Source organism: Botryllus schlosseri, chromosome 13, assembly GCF_051294905.1.
Source record: "Botryllus schlosseri isolate E-star chromosome 13, Bs_hap1, whole genome shotgun sequence".
Lineage (NCBI taxonomy): Eukaryota > Metazoa > Chordata > Ascidiacea > Stolidobranchia > Styelidae > Botryllus > Botryllus schlosseri.
The window spans coordinates 20474769-20492798 of NC_137248.1; the positions used below are offsets into that span (position 1 = coordinate 20474769).

The 18030-nt window shown below is 41.1% G+C and overlaps 2 protein-coding genes and 2 long non-coding RNA genes across 4 annotated transcripts in view; 3 read left to right on the forward strand and 1 right to left on the reverse strand.

The window, feature by feature from the left end:
- Nucleotides 1–18030, reverse strand: part of LOC145454219 (uncharacterized) — a 161087-nt gene that overhangs the window by 142914 nt on the left and 143 nt on the right. Inside the window, exon 2 of the long non-coding RNA XR_013920081.1 lies at nucleotides 15146–17974. This is a non-coding gene — a long non-coding RNA (uncharacterized LOC145454219). The remainder of the gene's footprint in view (nucleotides 1–15145; nucleotides 17975–18030) is intronic.
- Nucleotides 3208–6387, forward strand: LOC145454199 (uncharacterized). Its single transcript, XM_080332213.1, has 3 exons — nucleotides 3208–3277; nucleotides 3639–3775; nucleotides 5579–6387. Exons 1-3 carry the CDS (start codon nucleotides 3208–3210, stop codon nucleotides 5885–5887), a joined length of 516 nt encoding a protein of 171 aa, XP_080188339.1. The 3' UTR covers nucleotides 5888–6387.
- LOC145454214 (uncharacterized) lies at nucleotides 3671–5579 on the forward strand. The gene is made up of 3 exons (XR_013920077.1): nucleotides 3671–3811; nucleotides 4545–4634; nucleotides 5215–5579. It is a non-coding gene; the product is annotated as an uncharacterized LOC145454214 (long non-coding RNA).
- LOC145454210 (uncharacterized) lies at nucleotides 16517–18026 on the forward strand. The gene is made up of 2 exons (XM_080332223.1): nucleotides 16517–17024; nucleotides 17136–18026. The coding sequence occupies exons 1-2, from the start codon at nucleotides 16517–16519 to the stop codon at nucleotides 17600–17602; spliced, it is 975 nt and encodes a 324-aa protein (XP_080188349.1). The 3' UTR covers nucleotides 17603–18026.

Here is an 18030-nt window from a genome sequence, read left to right on the forward strand (position 1 = left end):
GATCGCACTATCCTTGCCAGACGCAAAACACGCATCACATAGTAATATAGAATAACCACAAGTAAACAACTGACGAGCATACATAACAAAACGACTGATTACAACAGCAGATTACTGCATTTGCACGGCAGTACCATCATACCAGCATGCCGTCTGGTACGTATCTACACCAGTGTTGCCAACTCCGGATGGAAGAAAATCGCTAAAACTGGTGTCAAAAATCGCTAAATATTGAGAAAAAAGCGCTAAAAAATAGCGCTAAATCTGCATTACTTGCTCAAGATGTTAAATTGAACCATAATATCAATACACTCTTCTCGGTTGTATTTTACTCGTCTGGGGCCAAAGTCACTTATCATATTTCTAGTTCATAATACGTAATAGTATTCTCTAAGCGGAACAAAACGTGCAGTGCATTCCGGTAGAGCGGTTCGCTTTGCGCAATGATCGCTATACGTGACCACTGACCAGGTTTGCAGGCATAACCGCTCACTATATAAGCGTGCCTTGCTCCGTGCGTCCGTGAATACGTGATGCGATGTACCGTGGAAATGCGCTTGACTTCTCTAAACTGAGTGGGAGTACTTGAACACGAAATGCGACTTGACACACTTGTACGCGACATGCGACTTGACCCGAAACAACACGACTTGAGCCGGGTTTGCCAGCCACTAAAAGTAGAGGACCATCCCGGAGTATGAAATTTAATGAATCTGGTCTTGGACGAGAGCTGGTGTCGCACTGATTCCGACAGTGCAAATTGGATTCTTGTAAAGACAATGGAACGACCTCAGGGCGGCCCCGGGAGTCTGGAGGTCGGCATTGATCAGAACAATCGCTGGACGAAATTGGTCATTGTTATGTTCATTGTGTTGCGGCGGTGCCATTGTTGGAGCAATGCTGGCTTTCGGACTTCGGGGGCTGTTTCGGGGTGTATGGTTCCATTGTCCTGACGAGATTTTGTTTTGTGTCTTCGAGATCACTGCGACACTGGCTTTCGATCGGGGCCAATTATATCAAATTTAAGCGCTCAGGTCGCCAGATGTATAGCACTGTTAATTATGCTACTTTTAGATTACTCAGCAAGAAGAGACACTGTTTGCCCATGCTTAACCGTCAGGAGTTGCGCGCGTATCTATCCGTAGATTAGATAATGCTATCATTAATTTCATCGGAGTCCGCACTCTGGTGGCAGATGAGTCGCCAGTCGTCGGCTAGAACCGATCTTTATTAGTTATTTTCGGTAAAAAAGCGCTAAATAATCGCTAAATGCCTTTTCAAAAATCGCTAGATTTATCGCTAGGCGCTAGATCCAAATTTTTTGGCGCTAAACTGGATGAAAAATTGCTAGATCTAGCGCGAAAATCGCTAAATTGGCAACACTGATCTACACATCCTACTGGTAAACTCACCTTCTCATATCACATATTTCTTCGTACAATCAATATATACTCTGAACACAATACAGAAGCACTCTTCGTCGATAAATATTCAGTACATTTATCTCGACAAGCTGCTAAATCCATAGGAGCACACATTCGACTGAGGTCACGGCAGCAACGATAGCCACGGAAAGTTTGTTTGATCCAACTTTCCGTACGAACCAGCATTAAATTCCGGCGAATTTTAAAAATCCAAAAGAATTCCACACCACGGGATATCTCAATGGAGCACACATATTTTGCATTAGTGACTGGACTGGCTGTAAAGACTTAGTAGTAGTATTTAAGTTACAGTCCATAAGCGACGGGTGGGTGTCTCTTAATGACTATTACAAGTCGTTTCGACACACCATATCTTTTGTGTTTTGAAAGAAAAGTTAATAACGTGACACTGATCTGAACTGAATGATTTTCGTTGTAATATAAGTATGCTTGAATATAATGAAGCAGGCACTGGGTCCGCGAAAACTATATAGACAAGACAATACTTCGTAACAATTTTATTCGCTGGTAGAAATGTGCTCAGGAGGTCAAATCCGAATTCAGCTGAAAATATTCGAAATATAAGTCCCCCCTTCAACCTACTACAATAATAGTACCGGCCTAATATTGAGATGTACGGATAGAGTATACACTTTCGACCAGACATCGGGTGGGACAACGTTCACATTATATTTCAGATCACTCGGCTGATGCTATAACAGTTGTGTGTTCTGCAGTAATCTGTAACCAGCTACAAATGAAATGGACTCTCAGACGCACGCCAGAAACTTTGAACATTGGAACGTGACATATAATTCCACCGCCCTACTGGTATATGTATTCTGCACGCGACTTTCTCTCCAGCGACAGAGCAATATATCATGGGTATCATTCTCATAATGATTCCTATGATAAAAAGAAGTATTAATTTGATAACATTGGCGTGATTATGAAATACAGTGGATGATGTAATATGTTGCAATATCGTGCTTTTTACTTTCACTGCAATATATCTGTCGAAACTGTTGAGTCTATAGTTTGATTAAAAGAACAACTGTGTGTCATTCTGCGTTACGTCAATCGCAGATAGCAATAAAAATGGAAGCTGCAGCCTGCAGACGTCGTTAAATTCGTAGAAAATCTCCCGCGGGAAAGCCAATAACGCATTCTCGTTATGATGCAACAGATAACAGCGTACAGGACACTTGATTTACAGTACCACCTCTGGACAATAATTGCGCGTAAACTTATTCTACTTTAAGCGTCCCCAATTGTGGTCACGTCTATAGCAATCAAGTGGAATCATATATTGACCAAGATGCAGGCCGCTTTGATATTGTCACGTTTTGGTCATCTCTGTTAAGACTATTTCCCTCACGCAATCGACATTAGGTATTCTACAATATACCTATAACCCAGGGGTGTCAAACATACTGCCGCAGGCCGCTTCCGGCCTGCCAGACGATTTCATGCGGCCCGCGAAGTAATTTTGAGTAGAATTGAAAATCCCTGTATTACCCAGTACATTCTAACAAATGTTTAGATATTATAGTAAGTCCTATAGTTCTCCATACAAGGCAGCAAATGTCATGATCATAGGCCATACTATAATCATCTGATAGCGGTGTTATAGATTCACGCTAGTAACTAAACCGCAAAAAAGTGCACACTGAGTTCAGGTTATAGGCAGCTTCGGCTACTTTGACTTCGTATTTGGTTGTAGGTTCGAGCACAACGCACGAATTTCATTTTTGCTCACGAGCGCCACCATTATGGTCAAGAGATGGCGGTCGGTGAATCTTGCTTCGTGCGCGCAGATGGCAGTTTTGGAGTTGGTTGCGTTATTTATCTCCGTGGGTTGTCGATTTGATGCTGTTCAGGGTATCGATACTAAATTAAGATTATTAGCATGGAATCTTTTTGAGCGAAAAACAGCCTATTTTCAGTCGTTTTACGAAGTCTTTCGGTACTGGTTTGTGTTGTGACAACTCGTTACTCACGAGAACGAGAAGCCGAGAACGTGGCATATCAGCTTAACCTTTCCTAAGATATAGTGCACATATATTTGTAAATAGCTGGTCGTAACAGATATATTTACGTAATTTAAATTAGTGAATTTATTCGTGTAATACAGTTTATGTTTGATACCGTATGGACATGTTGGTTTCTTGCAAAAAACTTTTACAGTAAACAACCTATTATATTGCCTGTGAGATAACAGACATAAATGGAGATGCGGGATCGTGGCTGTGACAGGAAGATCACACAATCATTGTTGTGTTCTAAAATGCAACAACGACTCAAGAAAGACCATGAATCTATCTTTTCACAGCCACAGGAAGAAATGGATATAAAAATTTAGACGTGAAGTCGGGCCGAATTTTAAAGTGAGTAAATTGTCAGAAGTCTTTCAATCAGATTATACTCTCTCCTGTTATTTTGTGATAATGCAGGGTTGTAACCAAGGCACAAGGCTCCGAGTCACAAGTCAATCTCCATTTTATAGTTTTGACTCGGGTCAAGTTGAGTCATTTTCAATTCACCACCGAGTCAAGTCCAAGTCATAGAGCAGAGGGTCGAGTCCGAGTCATGGTAATATGACTCGAGTCCGAGTTCAAGTCATTATTTTGACTGTTCAGTTTTCAGTTAAAGTCTTGTTAAACCCACTTTTAACTCTGTTTAGTGATATCTAACGGTTCGCATTTATAATATACTAATTTCCCTCACATTTAGCAATGTCTGGTCGCATTTTCAAGTACCGTATCAGAATCAATAGACGAAATCCCAATATTGTGGTTACTTCACTATTCTTCGAAATTACCATGAGATGTTGACCCTGGCCGTCCGAGTCTCGAGTCATATGAGTTGGTTCGAGTCATGCGCAATGACTCGAGTCCAAGTCGAGTCAATACACAGATTGACTCTAGTCGAGTCGAATCATTTCCGTATTTTCAGAAAATGACTCGAGTCAAGTCGAGTCATCAGAGAGTCGTGACTCGGGTCTGACTCTAGTCGAGTCATTACAACCCTGTGATAACATTGCTATTGACTTTTGTCTAGATAACTGGAAATACACGTGTTTGAAGGGAACATTTTAATGACGAGGATTTTGTCTTGCAGACGTCACTATTTGAAAATTGGAGCAATTCCTGGGATATTCAAGTGGATGAAGTCGTCACCATCGAGATGGGTGTGGCCCAGGCATCAGAGGTGAGATCAATGTAAACTGACATGATATGATGCTACAAATTACTTTCAATTCTTAACAATGACTGGTACATTTTGCAAACTCGGCACATATATCAATTGGGTGGAAAGGAGAGTCCAATCACTACGCGGTACTGCCTTTCCAACATTATGTAGAGTGCATTGCAGCCAAAAATATATCTTGCACAACTCCGTGAAAAATGTCGTAGGGGTGCTTGGCCATTCTAGAATCGCATAAAAGTATTTCTGGTTATTATGATTAGTGCAGCAAAATCCAGAGCTCAATCCCAAGCTGCTGTATCACTTGAATTGCGACAAACATTATGACCAAACATTATTAGTGATATTAGTGTGTGGCAAGCTGACAGACCTTTTATCCAATTCGGCTCATTTGGGATTCGGGTGATTGTTTACTTATAATTTTTTTCTGCACTTGGTTATGCCACCAACACTAATTATTTAGTAAAAGGTACTCTATTACTTGAAAAACGTAGATGTACTTGAATAACGGCCATTTTGATCGTAACTATGAATGTTTTCATTTCTGTCGGCATGGTATGAATGCATCTAACTGTATTTGTAGTGGACATCATACTCCAGAAGAAATTCCTGGTCCAAGTAGCAACAATCGGATTCCATATCTACAACAGCCATTGCTGGATCACACGACGTATTGTGAAGAAGATTTTCCCCTCTTCGAAAAGTCATCTAAAGCAAAGGGAATAATTCGGGATTTAAGTAACCAGCTGGAGAAGCTGATTGTGTGCACGATTCAAGGCATCCGATGATATATGTTTCTGTATTACTCTGGATTTTTATGTTATGGATTGGTTTTAAATTTTTTTGATATAGTCTCATCAACAGCTGCAACTGTTCCACTTTTATCAGCTGTTAAAAATGATGTCAGAAGTGGTATATTGAAGAATTTCAATGCAAAGGCAAATTGAAAAACTCTGCCATTGCAAGACGAACTGTTTTTATTTCATTGTCGGATTCACCAAGGCTTTGGAGTGAAAGACCTTGGTGTTCGATTCAACTTGTCCACTGCATCTGTTAGAAGGTTATCGATAACTTGGGCAAATTTTTCATATTTTACTCTTGGAAAATTGGCAATTTGTGTGAGTAGAGAGAAAATCAGAGAACATATGCCCGATCCTTCAGATGAGGAAATTATGGTAGCACTAAGCACACATTTTAATAATAGACTAGTGCAGACACCATCATGCTTGTTTCTTCAGGGTGAACTTTTTTATTAGTATAAGAACTATGTAACTTGTAAATGCTTGATTGGTATCGCGCCACATGGCCACCGTGGCTACATACACACATGTCAAATATGCTTTCTTTCGCCCATTCATTTTTTACCTGCTCAATAAACAAACAAATAACATTCAACAGTTCTGTTGGGTATTTTATATTACAAATTATCAGATATATTGACGATTTATCCGCTATTTGCTATGAGCTAGCCAGTTATGCACAAAGCTATCCGGGACACAACTGGGAATTAGCTATCGGCTTGCCGGATGTGTCCACCGTGGAGAACCAAGTCTGAACCCAGTTTAAATGAAAGATCTCCGGGTCGCCATGACGTTTTCATATCCCGCAAATGAGCAATATGTCCATGACAGTTCTAGCTTTTTCATCAGATTTTGAAATATCCTTGTCGATCATCGATGGTCCGTGGCGTTGTGGCTGGTCGGTGAGGCACATCTGCACCTGGAACATAAAATACTGCAGCAGTATATGGTGCACTTTAGGGATGGTGTGAACGTGAGGTTCACGTTCGCGTTCTGTTTGTGAACCTCGGAAATTTAGAGGTTCGCGTTCACAACAGAACCTTGGGAGGTTCTGCACTGTGAACCTTTTCCATATATTACGATTTTCACTTCATTATAACATCGTTGGTTTGAATTTATTGTATTTCAAGTGCAGGCCACTCTATGCATGGCACTGGTAGCATAAAAACATCAACCCTAAACGAGCATGCACCTTGACAATCTTAAAAGCTTTACTTGCTTTGTTGCAAAAGTTTGCTCGAAAGATCCAGCTTTTCGTTTGTAAATATTTAGTGACTCTCTTCTACGAGCTTGACCCGCAATCGCAAAACATTACGAGCGAAATAAACTATGTAGTCAGCGAATTATGCTTATTCAACCAATCAAAGAGATTGATATCATTTTCTGATGTAAAAAACCTAGCAGGCGTGCGGGGTCAATCTTGACTTCATGTTTACTGTATCATTAAAACCAAATCGGTGCGTGAGGTGTTGGCTACTGCTGTAGGACTTGTTAATGGGGTAATATCGAGTCAAGACATGACTCTAGTCAAGACATGACTCGAGTCGTCCCAACACTGTTCCAAGGCTATATCTGCATCTTCCTTGCCCGGCGGCATATGCACATCATATACTCATGGTATGCATATGCGCAGATCGTGTGTATGTATATCATGATTCGGTGTATATGCCGCAAAAACATCAAGGACAAAAATAAACTTTCCTTTCCATATATTCCCAGGGAAGTCTTCGTCGAAATTGTTGGCAAAGTGGCGGAAGATATTGATTTTATGGGATTATTGATTTTAAGGGATTATTATATCAATTTGATTGCCCCAGTTGATACATTTGGCGACGTTTAAAACGTCAATATAAACTTCAGCATTGTGACATTATGTTGCCCGAGTCGTCTCTAGGTATCGTGTACATTATTATAGGCTATCATTTCATTGAAGGATATGATTGGAATTAGCAATATGACGTCACGTGACGTCATGAGGTTCACGTTCGTGTTCACACAGAACCTTTCAAAAAGGTTCGCGTTCACACGAACCTGAACCTTTCAGAGGTTCACACCATCCCTAGTGCACTTGACAATCATCGGACTGGGGCAGTGCAACTGGAAACATTGCAACGACAGCAATTTTAGTCCTATTGTAAAGCTTCGTATTTGTTTATTACTAAACAATTTGTTGACAAGTTATTTGATTTTAGTTTCCAGCACAATTTTTTGTTTTGACAATATGCAATGCCAAGCATTGACCCCAACAACACCGTGCTGATACTGACATGCTCAAACTCATCAGGATCACTGATGATACTTGCAAAGTCACGAAGTCTAATTCTCAAAGCCAGTTAGGAGCCTATAATTTGAGTGCTTGAATAAATCTACGAAGGACCTCTGCTAGCATAAATTACAACATGCCTCTAAAATCTCTTATGTAAGATTCAGCGGATTATTTTTAGCCTTTGCTATTTCCATTACCTCTCGATTCACTGGCAATCCTGTCTACGTCGGCAAAACTGAACTCTGGTAGACACGTCAACAACTCTGAAAATACAAGCTCCATACATTGCTGTGTAAATTGTTACTGTTACTGGTGACATCAGAAGACAAAGTCAGCAGCTGCTCAGTTAAAGTAAAAACACAGTCACACGCTAAGGCTTCTCAAACAGCTATAATGAGGAAGTAGGGTCTAGATTTCGCTAGCAATGACATGAAATCAGGCATTAGTAGTGTTGCAATAACCAACAACTCATGCATTCGCAGTAACGAGCCGCCATAAAGGAAAAACAACTGCAATATTTCTGCACACAATGGTAGCCTTATGGAGGCAAAATTACGACCACCATCCCCCATAGGGGGCGCTAAAGCGGTGAGAATCGTCCATAGACTGAGAAATCGATCTCGCCTCTAACTTGACCGAGACATGTTTTGTAAGAGAAGAAGCAATATTAGGGCCTACGTTACAAAACTATTTATTGATGTGATTCGCGGTGATCGCCGAGTTAGATTAAGTGCTGAATATTTCTGAAGTATACTCCTATCCTGGCCTCGTCAAGTGTAGCCTATTGTTGTCTTATATCAGTGGTTCTCAACCTTTCTCACCTCGCGGACCGGTGAAATTTATAAAAATATTTGGCGAACCGGTGGATCTTTAAACCTTGAAATTAACCCAAAATGTAAAGTATGCTACCGTTTTATTGCATGTATGGTACCAGAGCAGGGGCGGCCAAACGTTTTGCTATTCATGGCCGCTTATCGATTACTTGTGTAGCCAGCGGCCGCATTCCAGGGCGTAGTCGTAATGAACTAGCTGGACGCCAAATACCCATGTTAATCTGTTCAATGTGTCCACCTCCATTTTGGTGAACTCCGGACCAATCTACACTTTCTTATCGGCTTACTATACGCACCGAAATCGAGAGTGTTAATTTAAAAATACTTACTGGAATCGGCCGTGGTCGCACGGTGCGCGATAATTTTTTCAGATTCAGATTAATTAATATTAGTAGTTTCACATATTACTATCAAACATCCATCCTTTCTCGGCCCCTGTGATCAGATACACCGGTTAAGTTGATGAAGGGAGTGTTTTCGAAAATTTAGTGCACTGAGATGAAAATGATGATGATGGATCTTCGGGTGGGCCGATTGTTGTTGGTAACTTTGTTGTATGCTGTTGTTTCTTGACATTCCATCAGGATTGTCATTATAATGGAAAGATATTGGAATCTCTCAAACGTAGCAGAAATTTCTTACGTGGGGTACACACTAGGAATGGTGTGAACGTGAGTTTCACGTTTGCGTTCTGCGTGTGAACCTCAGAAATTTAGAGGTTCACGTTCACAAACGAACCTTGGTGGGTACTGCAGTGTGAACCTTTTTAATTCATCACAATTTTCACTTCGTTATAACATCTTGGTATGAGATTTATTGAATTTCAACTGCGGGCCAACCTACGCATGGCGCTGGCAGCATAAAAAAATTAACATCAAACGAGTATGCGCTTGACAATCTCAAAAATTTTACTTGCTTTGTTACAAAAGTTTGCTCGAAATATCCATCTTAAGCCGTTTGTGAATTTTTAGTCACTCTCTGCTGTGAGATGGACCCGCAATCACACAACATCAAGAGCGAAATACATTACATAGTCAGCGAATGATGCTTATTCAATCCATGAGTGAAATTGATATAGCTGTCTGATGTAAAAAATCTAGCATGCGTACGGGGTCAATCTTGACTTCATATGTTTATTGTATCACAAACCAAATCCGTGCGATTGGGGTGTTGGTAACTGCTGTATAACTTGTTAATGGGGTAATATCGGGAGCAAGTGTAGAAACCCGTTTTACACTCTGCTCAATATCAACATAGCAGTACTCAGACGCCGAATACATTGTCCGGTCTGGCCTATAGACCGTTAAGGTGGAAGCGTATATTCCCTTACAAGTCCTCGTCGAAATTGTTAGCAAAGCGACGGAAGATATTGATTTTATGGGATTGTTGTATCATTTCATTGCCCCAAATGATACATTTGGCGACGTTTAAAAAGTCAATATGTAGGCCCACTTGAGCATTGTGGCATTATGTGGCCTGAGTCGTTGCTAGATATCGTGTACAACTGTACATTAATATAGGCTATCACTTCACTGAAACGTAGCGCTGGGATTAGCGATATGACGTCACATGACGTCATGAGGTGCACGTTCGCGTTCACGAACCTGAACCTTTCAGAGGTTTACACCATCCCTAGACACACGATTCCAAGTTTGTGTCTCTATATGGGGCGCATGATTTTCATCTGTTGTTCGCATCTGTGCTGTGGGGCTCAGATTGCAAAGGGTGCTATTATATTAAAATCGAAAAAGGAACTCGCATCAAATCGCGAAAATTACTTCAAGAATAATTGAAATCTCACAAAAATTCGGGACTCAATTCGTAAATTCAATTTGCATGTTGACGGCCACCAACAAATACTAATTGATTACTTGTCCTTGGCTGCATGCGGCCGTACGTTGACCACCCCTGTGTTCTGACATTTCGGTGGGTTTGTTCCCAATTACATAGGTTCATGATGGTGTTCATGTGATTTTAAGGTAGTATGGTAAAATTGCCTTGAGTATGTTAAAATTGTCTTGCCCAGATAAACCAGCTCTTCTCTTCGACATTATCGAGAGAAGAAGCGTTTCGGAGTCGGACCAAGCACCTTGTCGTGCTACGTTGTCCATTTCCCTCTACCACCACACGTGCTAAGATTCTACGAATAGGCCTACACTGCGCCTCGCGCAAGCACCTAGTAACAGAGATACCTGATCATCCACAAAACAGACATGGGGTGATTACTTCGTGAATGTAATCGTATGCGATTACGATTACTTCTGAATGACGCGATTACGATTACGATTACAGAAAAATCAGGGAGTAGTCGATTACGATTACGATTACATTGGAAAAGTAATCACGATTACTCACGATTACATTTATTTTGCATCTTAGAAGTTATATAGCAGTGGTCGGGAACCTATGGCTCGCGAGCCATATATGGCTCTTTTGGGCATAAAGTATGGCTCTTTGCGAAAATTCTAATTCTGTGCATCATTTATCAATATTGCGGAAACTTGTTAATAAATCTTCAGCACGACCGATATAATTATTCTTGTGGCAGTATAAACATGTCTTTGAGAGGTTAATACAGTGGCGTATTCAGGGTTAGGGGCTCGGACCCCCTTTTCAAACTCCTCAAATCTAAGTTATTGTCTCGCCTGCGACGAATATCACTCCCGAGTTTCGAAGTATCCGCCATGAAATCTCGGATTGCACGATGCGTTGATTGTTCAATGAGAATAGCAGACACGGCGACGCCTGTATGACAATTCAGTTTTCAAATACATATTGTATTCCTGATCTACGGCGAGAAATGAACTCCGTGGAAGTGACATTCACAATTACAAATTCAAATTAAAAGCAACGCCATATAGTGATCCACGTTCTTGATTGACCAGGTAGATTGTAGTTGCTGTTCAAATGTAGGCGTGTGGCACAACATTGTGTTACCGCCGAATACTTTGAGAATTGAGAAGTCGAATCGAAATAGGTGCGGCAATTACATTCAATTATTACACTGGTCAACAGAACGAAAATAAAATTGGGCAGAACATCTAAGAGTCGTTTCCGGGGTTTTCGAGGTTGCTGATCACGAATATCACATTAGTGATTGGAGATTGGCTCTTGTATCCCTAAAAAGTCCAATTGAATATTTCACTTGTCAAGAAGAAAATCTTAGTTTTTTTCTGATTTTATACTGCACTTCAATAAATAATAATTGACTATGAAGAACCCTCATGTCGTCTTCATGGGTTATCTTCAAAACAAGAGCCAATTTGAAAACAAACTACAATCATTTTCGGAATCAGTGCCTTTCAGAACCACCAAAACCATTCTTACTTTGTAAGCCTAAAAATATGTGGTGACCAGTGTTATCAGTTATTATAAATTCTATGATATTTACGATGAATTGCGCTATGCTAATCCCGGCCGTGCCTCACCTATGCCTTACCTCCCCTTTCACGCTATATTTTCGAACAATAAATAGGCAAGTTGCGTGATTTTCGTAGTAAAAATGTTCAAATTCTAGTAGACAGGTAAGGCACTGCCTCACGTATCTCCCCTGAACCCACGTCACTGACGCATCACACATTGCAGTGGGTCTGGGTATGCATGCTGCTGTGTAGTGAACATCATGTTTGACTCCGCCTACTTATGTCCCCACTCCCCATGGGTCCTCGCATTTAAGGATATCGTCAAGACGAACCTACGATCTCGTATAACTGACGAAAGTCGACGAATTTGCGCTACCATGACGTCACGATTTTTCAATTGTGACGTATTAGTTGATTAAAATGTATGGCTCTTTGGAAGTTTGAATGGAAAATATGGGGTCAATATGGCTCTTCGGACAAAAAAGGTTCCCGACCACTGTTATATAGGAAGACAATATATCGATTGCGCTGAAAAGGCCTAATGAGATAACAACTTTCTTTAAACAAAGACACGATAATTGCTTGTTATGTCATAAAGTACCCATTGCCTATTTTATAGAGAACGATTTATCGCACCCAGCGATTTGCATTCTTGCCAGGTCCACAACTGTCGCACCCCAAATTTCCTAATAGGGTGAGGAGCGAGCTCGAAGGGGACTCAAAAGTGTTTCATAAACCAGCACAAATTATAGACTATTTGCGAGAGATTTCATGAACTTGATAATTATCTACGAGCATCGCCATTTAAATGTCTCTACTAGATAGCCTGATTTTGAAATACATACGCCAAGAAAAAAAGCATGCATAATTTGTAGTAACAGGCATTTAGGTGCCAGTCAATACCACGCCACGTCACACCAAAACACATATGCAGTTTCGGCCAACATGCGAATCCACGAAGTGTGCTACTAATGAAAGACATAGGCCGAAACTTGGGGTATGTGTCCATTGTCAATAGCCGCGCTGGGTGGGCGTGACTAATAGTCCGGTCCTTCCAATCTGAGCCCACAATGCAAATGCCACCCGGGCACCCACAGAGCATTAAAGACATGACAATTAGTGTGTGCGTATCACGCAAGTATTTCTTTTAATCTGCTACGTTTGGGCCACAACAATAACTTTTGTTTATACAACAGACAGGAGGTCACGAATTACCAACATACCCTAAGCCTAAAGTAATCATTACAAGATAATAGATTTTATAATTATGAATTACGTGCCTCCAGCTCTTCAAGTAAATCCGACCATCGGGGGCTGAGAGATGATTAAAACTGAATAGTAATATAATGCAATTTCTAATATTATTGACGAAATTAAATCTTCAACTTGAAAATTTACTACCCTATGGGGGCCCAAGAGCAACGTTTGGAGTGGGGGACGATTTGCTGTGTTTGTTCTGATTTTAGCTACATGCCACGCTAACATTGTATATAAGCCGATGGCTATGGCGGCAGGTCCAAATGTTGAGCAAAGAATTGTGAAATAACGATTAGCGCCCGTTTCAAGTAGAATCATATGAGAATAAGAGAAAGTAAACATACAATTCTGCCTACAAGTTAATACAGTTAATGTAATACAAGCGGCCATTACGAGAACCAGCTCGGTTATGATATTATCAGCAGCTGTTGATTTTAATACTTCGTCTTGGAAACCGTATTGTTATATTTGACGAGTAGGCTACAAACTTTCAAACCTTTGTCCGGTTTACGTTCGTACTACATAGGCCTACTGCTCGGCAAGCAGCAACGGTCAAACTATAGAGATTGTAGGATGGAGTGACGACTGATTTAAATGCCTAATTAGTATTCATCCGCGACATATTTTGTTTGCGTGATTTTTCAGCAATTATCTCGTAAAAATGGATATTTATGGTATTATTGCCCATAATACTATAAATATGAGATATTATACCGGTATTAGTGCATTGATATACCGAAATATCTATATAAGTTGAACTACTCTATTTACACTGCGCGCAATAATATTTTCAACTCCCTTTAGATTGGTCACGCTCCGCTTTGCGGAGGGAGCTACCCATTGTTACGTGTACCATTAATAATCGCACATGGAATTCAGACGGTGGAAAGTTGAGTGTTCGGTTGGTTTAATGCAGTGGTTCTTAACCTTGCCTCCAGCGCCCCCCAGGGGGCGCTGGCGATTTTGAAAGGGGGCGGAAACGCTCAGGGGGCGATATGGGGGGCGCTGGGCTCAGGGGGGCGGTATGGGGGGCGCTGGAGAAAAATGGCTTCGCAGTAGATGTGGTGGTAGGACATATCCTTAATGAGTATTCAGAGAAAATGAACACCGAAAACTTCGTTATATATAGCCTACAAAAGACATATAGGTTTAATTGTCCATGGGCGCCTAAATGACTGGCACCGAATATTCCTGTGTTGGCAATCTGAACCCCAGAAGACGAATTCCATACGGCAGGGAAGAATTATATGCCAGTGAAGAAATACCAATTTGAAATCGTGTTCGTCTTTTAGTTTAGTACGATTGGGCGACAGGGATATCTAAAACTAGATATTCTTGTTGGGCGATTCTATATTTTTTGATATAGCAGACAGGAGGTCACGAAATAACATCATGCAACGAAGTCATACCAACGGGTTCGCCCGCCCGAATATGTTTAATTATTAGTTACGGGCCCTACAGTTTCCAAGACACCTCACATTGTTCGCTCCACGTTTTGATGAGTCTGCGCACACTCAATAAACTCACTGTGCAGACCCTTGGACAACAGTGCGTAACGACTAAAAAGGGTCAAAACTTCGGATTAGTTGTGCGTAACGTAGATTTTCTGTGCACAGATACCATGTCAGCACTGCGCACGTGAGCAGCTTAGACGGAACATTGCACCTCACTCAGCTCTACCGGTAAATCTGGTAACGTGAGCAGAGAGGACAGGAAATTAATAGCAATATATATGTAATTCCCGATCTTACTGACCGATTTTATCATGAATTATCGAAAGTTTTCGCACTTCGCACTGGCTCGCTAAACAGTACAGCTGATTTCGTGGCAAAACGAACAACGTGATGGGGGCGGTCGGTTTATCACCCTATGGGAGCCCAAGACCCAAGTTTTTTCGGCGGGCCTGACGAAGTGCCGTTTCGTTCCTGCCAACGGGTATACGCCCGAAGATGTATAATTATTATTGAGGGGTCCTACCTTTTCAATCACACATCACTCAGCTCTACCGGTAAATTTGTTTACGTGAGCAGAGACAGGATAAAATTTGATATCAATATACATGCAATTCCCGATCATATTTACCAATTCAATCATTAATTATTGAAATTTTTCGCGCTTCGCGCGTTTAGGCGGGAATATCTGGCTCAGTAAATGGACAGTGGACACCCAATGTAGATGACTAGTATCAGCAAATAGTGGATAGCCGAAAGGGGGTCTTGGGGCGAAGCCCACCGGAAGTTTGGTTTATCACCCGATGGGGGGGGGCTAAGACCAACGTTTTTTTTTAGGGGGGCTGACGAAGTGCTGTTACGGCCCTGGTAACGAATTAATTGTACCTACGGGCACGCCCGAATATGTTTAATTATTAATTACGTGCCCTCCATCTTCCCATACAACAGCTCAATCAGCGCTACTGGTAAATCTGATTACGTGGGCTGAGAGGATAAAAAGTTTATAGCGACTTATATATGTAATTACCACCTATTCATTCATGCATTATAGAAAATTTTGTTACCTAGGGCGACCATGCCACACAAACTTTGCTGACCATCGAAATCACGCTACGGGGTTCTTGGGAGCGAAGCCCTCGGAAGTTTGGTTTATCACGCTATGGGTGCGCAAGGCAATCATTTTTAGGGGGGATGACGAAGTGCTGTTACGGCCCTCCCTCTTACTCATTGTCTTTATTACATTCCCTACAATATGCGGTTGGGGGGCGCTGGAGCACGATAATTTTTGAAAGGGGGCGCTGGAGGAAAAAAGGTTAAGAACCACTGGTTTAATGCATGGTTGTCGATGGGAATGAGTCGGAGTATTGGAGGTTGAATACTTATAACGGACTCTGTGACTAATTGGACGTCTTAATATGTTTGGCCTGATTAGTGAATATCTTGGATACGTGCGTGACGGTCTTGCGTTTGTTGCCGTACGAAGCGATGAATATACCGGTATATAATCGCTGCGCAATGCGCACGGTCGGTGAATACCAGCGATGTTTTATGATATAATAGCTATTATAGTGGCGTATTATATGATTATAGAAGATAACAATAATATGGCAGGCGATGAAAATGAAACGGCATTTCGTTGCAGGCGAAGTGGGTATGCCATATCATGGTCCTTCTGGAAGGCGTCATTCAGCAGAATCTGTATGTATTTTAACTTGCCGACGAGAAAATATAAGTCACTTACCGTACTATTGGAGGACATTGCTGTGATACTATAGAATTAGCGAGCTATCTTCATTTACTGTTCCGGTATGGTAGCCTAATTGTTATTTGATTAGCAAAACGGAAATTAAATTCTGAATATTATGCTTTCACAGAAATTTTGATTCCTTTATAACCGATACTTTTTCGTAAAAGTTATGGCCGAAGAATCATTGTGGGAGGATTGGGAATCCATCACTGAGGAGGAAATTTCCCAATGCTTTGAAGGATTGGATGAGTGGAGTGGAATAAGTTGTGACGTCTGTGAAGCCATATTTCCCACCGTAAGGGAACTCAAGAAGCACGGGAAAGTGCATAAGCTCCCGTCACCAACTGAGGAAATTGACATCGACCGAATAATGGACATTTTGAAGATTGCTTGCCGTAATCGTCATTCTATTTCCAGGTGCGGACCACGATTTGAGGAATTGGATTTGAATCTTATTGTTCCACTTGTCAAACGCTTGAATGCTGTGTTCTGCGACGTTGGTACTGATGGTATTTATCAATACTACTCCAACATTTGCCAACAGGCAAGCAAACTTCTTGGACTGCAGCATCAGCTCCTTGCTGCATCTTTGCTCGTGAAGATTGTTGATGCACTTGTTCAAGCTGAGGAAAAAGCTTCCACTGCAAGAATGTCTGGTATCAATAGCAGGGAATCGGGTATGGTATATTGTGCAATTCTGTTGAATTTTATAGCATACCAATCAATATTCTAGTTCCGTGTGCCGGCCTAGTATTTATTCAATTCATTATAGTTGGACGACTTTACAGACATTCTTGAGTACATTGGAGGGGTACTGCTTCATTCACTCTCTACGAAATCACACAAGGCTGTTGCTGCTTGCTTGTCGGAGGATGCACCAACCGGACAACTGATTCAAATAATGGAAAGAAAGCATCACTGCCTGAAGTACCCATCAGATAAGTTCAAGGGAGTAATTATGCGATTTTACTGTTTCCATAGCAGAGAAAGGTTTAAACCTGCCTCGCAAGTTGATTTTCTACAACTAGTTGATGAAATTCATCAGGATCCATGGTATAGAAGTCTTATTGAAAATGTTGTCATGCAAACAGGTGAATGTGACAGTTATGTGGAAGATGTTCTTGACATGACAATGAAGCATTTGAACAGGATTCTGACGCATGGTTTAGTGAAATTTAAATTGAACAGTAAGCTAAAAAATAACTCCAAGTTTTCCAAGGCGTTACGAGATGAGTTGAAGTCCTTGCGTAGTTAGGGAGTTCTTCTGTAGTTTTCTTTTCCCATTGTAACTGATGCTGCCTATGTACAATGGGTTTCTTTCTACCAAAAAAAGTAAACCAATGCTAAGGCCAAAACCTTGACGTGGTGCATTGGCTTGTTGTTTACACTAATATTGGCCGGCAGCCATATATCATGACGGTCCATTATTTGAACAAATTTATTTAGCCTTTCGCTTGCGTTTGGGTAGTTGATCTTCACAAACAGTAGTCCATGGATTTACTGATCCATGAGCGTAGGTTGTGTTGGCACCCTTAACCATTTTGATGATTTTCCTTTGGCATACAGCTGTGATCGAGTATCCAGCCTGTGCCACATCTGGATTCCTGGAGTATCTCCCTGTCAGCCTCTGAAAAATTTCAATCAAGTTTTTGAATCTTGAAGCCTATTTAAAATCACTTTTCC

Bases quoted from the DNA above. Each gene is read 5' to 3' on its own strand.
- LOC145454210 (XM_080332223.1), top strand. From the start codon at position 16,517: ATGGCCGAAGAATCATTGTGGGAGGATTGGGAATCCATCACTGAGGAG. The intron at 17,025-17,135 runs GTATGGTATATT...ACGACTTTACAG, and splicing joins TATCAATAGCAGGGAATCGG to ACATTCTTGAGTACATTGGA.
- LOC145454199 (XM_080332213.1), top strand. From the start codon at position 3,208: ATGGCGGTCGGTGAATCTTGCTTCGTGCGCGCAGATGGCAGTTTTGGA. The intron at 3,278-3,638 runs GTGGGTTGTCGA...ATTGCCTGTGAG, and splicing joins TGGTTGCGTTATTTATCTCC to ATAACAGACATAAATGGAGA. The intron at 3,776-5,578 runs TAAAAATTTAGA...AAGGCAAATTGA, and splicing joins GCCACAGGAAGAAATGGATA to AAAACTCTGCCATTGCAAGA.